General features: G+C 57.5%; 1 protein-coding gene across 1 annotated transcript in view; it reads left to right on the top strand.

The window, feature by feature from the left end:
• The first annotated feature begins 5,980 nt into the window (after nt 1-5,980).
• TBX22 (T-box 22) overlaps nt 5,981-9,789 on the top strand; it is a 20,233-nt gene continuing 16,424 nt past the window's right edge. The window contains 2 exon segments of the mRNA XM_026066283.1: nt 5,981-6,086; nt 7,129-7,394. Coding sequence (XP_025922068.1) covers nt 5,981-6,086; nt 7,129-7,394 — 372 coding nt within the window.

The raw sequence follows: 9,789 nt of genomic DNA, 5'->3' as shown, positions 1-9,789 counted from the left end.
CAGCAACATCCCCCACAGTTGTCAGCTCCCCGTCCCCGACACTGCTGCCCCAGCATCTGCACGGGGAGAGGACACGAGCRCGGCATGCAAGTCTGCCACACGCCTCCGAGAGCCCCACGGTGGGAACAGGAGGAAACTGGATTTTTGTGAACGGAGATGGCTTGCATCCTTCCTAAAGAGTGAGCAGAGCAAACGGGTGGCCTTCCCAGGCTTTGCAGGGACAGAGTGCAGCCGTGAGAAGAAAACGGTGCTTCTGGCTCCTTAACTACCTGTTAACACACAACTCAAAGACCCCGGCGGGAACTCGGACGACGGAAGAAAAGTTGCACTTCCCTCCTGTCCCATGTTATTCTGCTGTTTGCAGGATCTGCAAACTCCCGCTGCCTTCAGGTCACCAACCTGCACCAGTTTCTCCTGCCTTTCACTTGTACCCGTTTGGACTTGTCTCCACTCAAGCCAGCATGGAAACCAAAGCTATGGAAAACCAGACCTTGCCTTGCCCTGCTTTCCTAGGCAGGCTCTGCCCGTGTAACCACAGAGCTGTAGCTGCCTCTTTCCCCCCACGTTTTCTGAAATAAAGTGTCCTGAAAATACACTCCTGAAATAACATCCTGCCCAGCCTTTTCGGGAGGCCGGCAGCCGGCCCCTTCCCACCTCCGCAGCACGCCGGCGGAGCCAGCCGTGCCGCGCCGCCCCTTGACGGCCGGGGAGTCTCCACGCTGCTCTGCTTTTTTCTCACCCCCAAATAATTACGAGTCGCGGTGGCTTTTTGACGCGGCCGCCAGCCGCGATGGTCTCCAGTGCCTGGGGTGCATCGGTTGTCTCCAAGCACGGGTCAGCTAGTTGAGGTGTAATTTAACAACTCGCCGAGATCAGCAGTTACCCGGTTTGCGTGCTGTCACTGAGCGGCTGAACGGTGCTACACGCTCCTCGCCGCGGCGCCGAAGCTTTCGCCGGCCGAGCACTTTCTGCATTTTGGGGATCGCGTTTCCAGCTGAATCGGCACGAACGCGCTGGGATGCTCAAGCTGTTTCGGGAACTCCCGGGGACTGTTCCTGCTCTTGCGGATAATAATCGGACCCAGGAATTACAAAATACAGAACTCACAAGCCCCTTCAGTAATACTTGGTGTTGGTGCAAGCCCCTGCAGATCTCCACGTTTGCTAAAAGGTCACAGCCCTCTGCTCAGACAGACGTGTCCTGTGAGTCCTCCTCCYGCCGCGGTCCCCATTTCTCCTCCTTTGCTGCTGCCTTTCTGCTCCTCTCCTCCCCGTCGTGCCGCTCCTCCGGGAACGTGCTCCTCTGCCGAGCCAGGAGCAAGCCGTGTCCACAAAAATGCACCATGATGCACACGGAGAAGCCAGTCACATCCCGTGGTCAGTCACATCCACCGTCATCCTGGTGTTTTCCAGATGTGTAACCCCATTTATTTCTCCTTTGCACTACTGGTAAGATCACACCGGCATAGGCTTTATGCCTGGAAAGTCATTCCCCTCGACCCCACGCTTCTAAATCCCTGTAAAAACACAGAAACTCTCCTGGTTTTCGTACCGAGGATCATTGCACGAGCCGAACTGTGACTTCCGCAGCAGCACGTGGCGTCTCTGCAGCCCACGTGCCAGCCCTGCCCCGGGCCGGCTGCTCGCGCKGCGGCTCGGCCGCCGGCCGCCGCCRGCATCGGGGGGATTTGCTGGAGATTCAGGCAAAGAATAAACCCAGGCCGAAGCCGCCGAGCGGCGCGAGGGTCGGGGCCGCCCGCCGAGGTCCCTGCCCTGGCCTTCTGCCGGCTTTGTGTCCCTCGCTCCCCGTCATCTGTTGCACGGAACGATCCTCGTGCTCAAACCTTCTCCTTTAATTGCCATGGAAATTTGATAATTTCATCCTAAAGGGGAGCTGAGGAAAACTCAGGAAGAGCTCCGATTACTGAAAACTGGAAAAAATTAATCTTGATTAAAGCACTTCCCCCCTGAAAACAAGGACCGCCTGAACCTCGCAGCGAGCTGATTGCTCGGAAGCTGTTTCTCGGGGAACGTCTAACTGTACTTATTCTACAGTTTTTCCCAGCAACATTGTAATGAAAGAATCTAGCCATCGCAGGGGAAAAAAATCCTTAAAGGTGTAATTTAGTGGGACATTGGCAAGAACTTGCTTCGGCTCGCTCCTGAAGTGCCAAAATATGCATATTACTTTCCAAATCCGTAATGGCTGCAAAAAAACCTGCCTGTCAGCTGTCATCACGCATCGGATTTCGGAAACGAAAAAAATCAGACTTGAGCATCAGCGTTTTCATCAGCCCCGACAGAATGAGCGTAAGAGAAAACACCCTGTTTGTCTGGAGCTTTGCAGAGGAGGCGGCAGAAGGCAATTCCAGAAGATGGGAGCAGCAGGGATCCGTGCGCTTTCGGGCAGGGAGCGTCACTCCAAGATAAGGGAGGGTTAGCACCGGAAAAGCTCCCAGTTTCATGCATTTAAGCGCACCTGAAATTTGCCCTTTGAGCTAAACCTTTTATTTTATTTTATTTGTTTTATATTTTAATTGAATATTTTTATTATTTCCGTTGCGGCATGCATTTGCCTAGCGCTTTACGGGGTTAATATTCCCCGAAGAGCTGGTGGTGTCCTGCGACGCGAGGAGCTCCGGCCGCCGCAGGGCCAGCGGAGGCTTGGCGAAAGGCAGGAGCAGACCTGACCTTTCCCAGCACAAGTCCGACCTGCGGCAGCGTTTTGCACCTCGGAAGGCGATCGGGAGGAGCCCGCCCGTGGTTCCCACCTTCGCCCGCCTCGTGCGCGCTCCCTCCCAGATGGCTGGTGCTCCAGATGCTTGCAATTATCTGCAGATGCGGTTGCCGAATGCAGATTTTGTGGATGCAATTTGTACCCCCCCCCCCAAAACTGTCCTTTTGAAGAGTCGTCTCCGAATTTCTCCAGGCTTTCAACACCGTATTTATTTAGCAAATGACTTGCAGCACAAGCGAGCAAACGTCAGCCTGGCTTCCRATCCCCCCCAGCAAGGAAGCGCCGGTGCATTTATTATACAGCAATGTGCCGGATCCGCTGGGAGGGGGGCGCACGTGCCTGCCCGGAGCGGCGGCGGGGTCGGGGCAGGTCCCCGCGCGCTGGGGCACCCCGGGCACGCAGMGGGCAAGGAGCTTTTCTCGGGAGACGGCCCCAGTGCCGGGTAGCTAAAACAGGCAATTATTTGACCTCTTTGGGACGGCTTCTGCCAGGAGCTCAGGGTCTCTCCGCAGGGATTTTGCTGCGGGATCCGGGGATCCGCTGCCATTCCCGTGTGTCGTGCAATGCATCCCGCAGCGGGATAAACCCTTGCAAAACCTCACGGCCGGCGGAAGGGACCCGGGGCCGCTCGGGAGCGAGCACCGCAAAACGTGGCGGCCGCGGACCGCAGTGCCGGGACGCCTGGCTCTCGCCGCCCCCCCCCTTGCGGCACCATCGCGGCGTGAAATAATCGAAATTAGTGATTCTGATTATTTTGGACGGTTCTGGGTAGGATGTGCGTTTTGTTGCCAGGTGGCTAAGCCCCGCTGGTGCTCACAGGAGGGACGCTCGCATCCTTTCGTTCGGCAGAGCCCCACACTCCTCGAGGAGCACAAATCCTCACGGCACAACCTCGCTTTCGGAGTCCGGCGCTGCAAGTCTCCCCGGGTCTGCAGGCATCATTGCGCTGATCCCCCCCTCCCTGCAAAACGCCGCTCCGAAAGAGCGYGCCAAGCTCCCAGCCAAAGGAGCCCGTCGGCCGGCGCTGCTCGGCCAGCTGCGGCGGCGAAAGGAAATGACCCAAAAGGTGTAAGAGGAGCCCAAAGAGGGGTGCGTGCGCCGTGGGGGCTGCAAAAGCTCAGGCCGGAGCTCAGCTCGGCTCAGCGCCCYGCCGAGGAGCGCGTCGGCCGCCGGCGCCCGAGCAAGTCGTGGCTGCGATTGAATTCCCCGCCGGGGCAGCCGGGGTGTTCGGGCTGCGCAGCAGCGCTTCGGAGCGCGGCCGCCGGCTGATAAAAGCCAGATGGGAAGCGGAAACAGGCCATTTCATGACTCTTTAAACGTTTAAGTTTGTTAACCCCCCGCGCTGGGTGGGGGGGGGGGCTCGCGGGACCCTCTCGCCCCCCTCTGGGCCCGGCTGCCGCCCTCGGCCCCGCTGCGCCCCGGCGGCTGCCGATGCCTCCGGACGCGCCGGCATCGCCCCGGCTGCCTGCGCGCGAGGAGCCGAGCCGCCCGGCCCGTATATAGTATATATACACAGCATAAGAGATATGTGTCTATATTGCATATAATATATACGCACACTTACATGTGTGTCCGTGTGTGTGTGCATATAAATACATCTATAGGTATGTGTGTTTTACCGTCTTCTCCCGGCAGTGCTATAAGCCTGATTGCTTTGCTAGAACAAAATTGCCTGGCACCGAATCAAAATAAATTGCTGCCGTAGGATCCCGGCGGAGGACTGCAGGCTCTGCGTGTTTTCACTAGGAAAATTACTGAATAGGTGAAGGGAAGAGAGCAGTTAAGGAGAAAAGAGCAGGGACGCAGAGATTAGGATTTCCAGGGAAATGTTTTTCCTCTTTGGAAGAACATTTTTAAGTCAATCACATAATTTTTTCCTGGCCGAGAGAAAAGTGCCAGCGATGGGGAAGCTGAGCTAATGGTCGGAGGAGAGGAAGCGCCGGGAGCCGCTGGGAAGCTGCCGCGTCCCCCGGGCCTGCGCCGGGCGCGCCGGGGAGGAGGCTGCGTTTCGCCTTCGCTGCGCTCCCGGCCGTTTGCCAGACCCAGGTGTAGTGAGAAAGCTGGGAATGAGCAGAAGTGAAGAGCAGCGGAGCGGGTTGGGGTCTGTGCGATGGTTTCCAGAGCGTGCATGTGCATGCATGTGTGTGCATGCGTGTGCATGCATGTGTGCATGTGCATGCATGCACCCGTATGCATGTATGTGTGTCGGTGCATGTGCATGTGTGTATATGTGTGTGTGCATGCACGTGTGCATGTGTGCGTGTGTGTGCACATGTGTGCGTGGAAGTGCATGTGTTTGTGTATGTGCATGTGTGTATATGTGTGTGTGCAACTGTGTGCATGCACATGCATGTGTGCGTGTGTGTGTGTGTGTGCGAGCCTCCCCGGGCTGTAATCCCCGGCGTCCTGCTTTTCTTTGTCAGAGTTGGCGCTTGTCACCGATGCTGCATTTCCAGTCCTTCCCAAATTGCCCAAGCCTCTCCAAAACACATGCCGGCGGTATTAAAAAGCTGCATAATCCCCTCGATAATCATGGAAGACTCTGGGACCACGTTTGGTGCAAGGAGAGGAGCCCGCCCCGGCGAGCCGTCTGCGTGGAGGTGCCGCCCCGGTTAGCAATAGCTCCTGCAGGCGCCGGGTTTTGCGGCCTCCCCGCCGCTCGGTGCAGCGCAACGCGCCCCGTCCCCCCCCGCGTGCGAAACYCTTTAAATTAAATTGCCTTTAAACGGTTCACGGTTCCGCTTCCGCAGCCCTCGCGCGTTGGGAAAGCGCAAGCCACCTGGAGCGGAGCACGTTGCTTGCCGTCGTGCCGGGGTTTTCCAAACTCGCTTCCTATTTTCCTGCGGCCAAAACCACACGTTGGTGAGCGGCGACTTAAGTGACGTGGCAGGTCGTGGAAACAACTGTTTCCGCCCGGAAAAGAGGGGAAACGTGGTCCTCTTTCATCAGCGCCCGGCCTGAGCCCTTCGCAGAGCCGGGGAGCAATAAAATTTAATGGAGTTAATTCTAATTTGCACTGGCGAAAGCAGGATCGGGAGGAAACGGGTGCAGAATGAGGCCAGAGAGCGCGTGGAGAGGGGCAATGGAGGAAGGAATTAAAAAAAACAAAGTTGGCCAAAAAAATTCATAGAACGTGAATGTGTTTTTAAGGAAAAATCCGGGAAGTTTGGCTAACCATTCTTACCGCGCGCTCTTCCAAGCACCCGCCGTTAATACGCTTTGAGGAGCGAGTCGTTTTGTCGAAATGCCAACGTTTGACCCAAGAAAGCGATCAAAGCTGCCGACGTTGGATGAAAACCTCGGGCAACAGGAAACCGAGCATTCGGGGCGTTCCGGGCGGCTTTCCGCAGGCCGGAGGGAGAGGGGGGAGCTGAGCTGCCGCGCTGCCCCGGGGACCGTGGTGCCGGCGCTCCCGAGGAAGCATCGCTTCCCGCCGGCACGGCTCGGCTCGGCGCCGGCTCTCCTTCCCCCTGTGCCCCTCGTGCTGAATCCGCGTCCCTCCTCGGTGCTCCCGTCGCTGGAATCGCTCGCTGGGGAAGTGAAACGGGGAACGTTTTCTTTTCCCCATAATTTCCCATTCCACGTTTTAAAACTTCCGCGCGGCTCCTCTTCCTCTGCGGTGCTGGACGGCCGGTGGCGCCCGGGAGCGCTTTGGAGTTCAGAACTCGTGGGGCTGCTTGTTAAGGCTCTTAGCGTCAGGCATATGGAATAATTTATATATCGGGGGGGGAAAAAAAAGGAAAAAGAGAGAGAAAGTTAATTTCCTTCGCTCTGCTCCAGTTTCGGAGGAAATCCCACGCCGTGGCTCCGGAGACGACCCGCAGAAGCACGCAGGGAGGGAGCAGCCCGTTCGCCCTCCGTGGGGACGCGGCTCCCGCGGCTGCCGGCCAGAGCGAGGTGCAGCCCTGGCGCTGCCGCCTCCCGCCTCACGGGGTCCCGAAACGGCGCGGCGCGGCGCTCCCCCCGCCACGGCACCAGCACCGGCACCGGCACCGGCACCGGCACCGGCACCATGCTGCACCGCGCCGGGCGAACCGAGCGCTTGACGTTCCCGTCAACGGTGCTGTCGCCGTGCCCACGCGCGCGGGGCATCCGCTAGGAAATAGGTGCGGAGCAGCTTCCAAGACACCAGCGCTGTTCAACTGCATTGGGACCAGGACCAGGACTGGGATTGAGACCAGGACCRGGACTGGGACTGGGACTGGGATTGGGACTGAGACCAGTACCGAGACCAGAACTGGGACCAGGACCAGGACTGGGACCAAGACCAGGACCAGGATGGGGACCAGGACCAGGAWGGGGACCAGGACTGGGACCAAGACCAGAACTGGGACCAGGACCAGGACTAGGACCGGGGCTGGGACCAAGATTAAGACCAGAATTGGGACCAAGAGCAGGACCGAGACCAGGACCAAGACTGTGACGAGGACCAGGACCAGCATTGGGACCAAGACCAGGACCAAGACTATGATGAGGACCAGGACCGGGTCCAGGATCAGAACCAAGACCGGGACCAGGACCAGGACCAACATCAGAACCAAGACCAGGACCCAGACCAGGACCAGGACTARGACCGGGACCAGAACCGGGACCAAGACTGTGACCAGGACCTTGGCGCGTCGGAGGGACGAGACTCCCGTGTCGACGGCTCTTTGCAGGTGTCCTTCTCTTCTCTGATTTAAAATCCCGGAGTCCAGCTATCGCTTCTGCCACGAGCCCTTTCCGGCAGCATCTTCAGCGTATCCCTGTGGGACAGCGGCACCTGGCTGCCGGCATCACACCGCGCTGCGATGGGAAGAGCTCTTGGGCACGKATGCATCGCTGTCACGGATGATCCTGTTATTCCCACTTACAGGTGGCTTCCCGGCAGGCCCTGGTGCCGAGGGAGCGAGCACTGCCGTGGTTTGCAGCGCTCCGGCATCCAGCATCYGGCACCCTGGGAAAGGAGGCCACATTGGCAGAGGCCGCGGGCACGGCCGGGCATCGCGGGAGCCCGGAGCTCGCCCCGCTCTGTGCACAGCCGTCTCGGAGCCGGGGGCAGGCGGGACCCGTCTCCCAGCGCGGCCGAGGAGGACGCCCCGTGTGCTTTCTCAAAGCGCTCAACCCCCGGGGGGAAATTACTTCATCCGCCGCCGCCGCCGCAGACGGCAGCGAGGAAGGGCCGCGCCGCCGCCGCCGCCGCTCGACCGTGTTGACTTTACGGAGCTGGAATTAATCCATCCGCATTGCAGCGCGCTGAAATCATTTCCAGGCCGCCGCCGCCGCCGCCGCCGCCGCCACCGCCGCCGCTCCGGGGCTGACTTCATCGCCGCGGCCCCGGGGAGCGCTCGGCCCGCGGCGGCGCCAGCCCCTCCGCAGCCGATCCGCCGGCGCCGGGCGCTCGCTGTCCTTGCAAGGCCGTGCGAAAAACCGTGGCGCTCTCGTAAAAAATGGGCGCTATCGGCGTTTTTATAGCCTGAAGGTAAAGCTTTGCACCCGAAACCGGCCCCTGCGTCACGCCGCGGCCTCGCCGTCGAGCCGCCGCGACAGGCAGCCGCTCCGGCACTTCTGCGCGGTGCAAACTTATCCCTCCGCTCGCTTTTCCGCCGTCCTGCACCGTTTCACTCCCCGTTTCCCACGATAAACGCAAACACGCCGTTTTCTCCATAGCTGATACCCACCCGGCAAAAGCAGGTTCGCTTTGGGGCAAAATGCGGGGCTTTGGGGACGTGACAAAATGCCACGGAAACCAYGGGAATTCGGCTTTCCGTAGGGTGGTGTTTTTCCGCCGCCGGCTCCTCGCGGCTCCCCCAGCCCCGCGCGCCACCCGGAGCAGCGCCCGGCACAGGTTTGGGCCCCAGCGCGAGTCTATCTACAAGGCTTTATCGCCCCTCGCGGTCTTTCCCTGCTTTTTGCAATCCCGCCTAACCCCCGTCGTGTAATTTGATTAAGTTCGTTTAATTTATTTTTCTGAAAAAATGCATGTGGGACTAGTAAACTTAATTAAAAAGAAACATTGTTAAGCAGCCTGATACAGCTATAATTTGATTTAAAGTGCTGGATGATCCTAGCGTTATAGGTGTAAGCTGAGATGCCTCCCTAAAAAAGAGAAAAGATCCAAATGGAATTTAAAAATTTGGGGCTCGGTGCAAGCAAGCTCTGATGCCGATGTACGGAATATAGCAACCACACGTTTTTTAATCTGTGCCAGCTTACGCAGCTGAGGTGAATCCCCTCGCTTAACTGTGGAAGTGTCCCRGCCTAGAGGTGACCGCTGAGATTTGCTGTGATAACGCTCCGGCCGCTGGTTTTCAGCGCTTGGCCAAATCCAAGGGCGCAAGTGCTTTAGAGCTGCAAAACAGCCTTCGCTTTGGCAGCGACTTCGGGGGGCAAACAGTGCCCTCGTGCTGCCCAGGCTGCAAGCAAAAGACAAATATGTAGCAGATATTGGGAGTATCGCTAAATGCAGTTTTGTTGTTTGTTTTCCTAAACTGGAGGTTTGACCCTCTTCACGACACTGAGCCAGCAGAGTCACATGAAGGTTTAATTTGATCCAGTTATTTTAATTAAGAAATCTAATAAATATATAAAAAAAAGAATCGAAAAGATTTCAGATATCATACTTGTGCTTTGATCTCTCTGCCAGTTTTCTTTGCCTTTAAAATAAATAGTAATAATATTTTCCCCCTTAGTGCTTTAAAACTGCCAGTAAGATGGGAGGAGGAACTGGGCAGCCGCCTGCATGGAGGAAATGCTGGAAAGGAGTCCGAAATGCAGGAAAAAGGGAACAAACGGGAGAAAGCAAAACCCACCGTTTTCCTTCCAATCTCGCTCGATTACAGTGATTTGAGATGCGATTTGTAGGCACAAGGGGCAAAACGTAAAGCATTGCACGTTTTCAATTCGACTTTCTTCCTTTAAACTTAACAATTTCCGTAGCTTTATGCCTGGGAAACTGCCAGAGAYGTCCTGCACGCGCCTGGTAATCTGTTCACTGCTTTCCTAGGCATTTTTCTGACTTCCAGCCTTATTTGCCAGCAACGAAGATGAGACGACCAGATTTTTCGTATTAGT

This window comes from Apteryx rowi, unplaced genomic scaffold, assembly GCF_003343035.1.
Source record: "Apteryx rowi isolate R43461 unplaced genomic scaffold, aptRow1 scaffold_24, whole genome shotgun sequence".
In the NCBI taxonomy this organism is placed as follows: domain Eukaryota; kingdom Metazoa; phylum Chordata; class Aves; order Apterygiformes; family Apterygidae; genus Apteryx; species Apteryx rowi.
The sequence above is the reverse complement of the archived record's forward strand: the minus strand, read 5'-3'. Positions and strand labels throughout refer to the sequence as shown.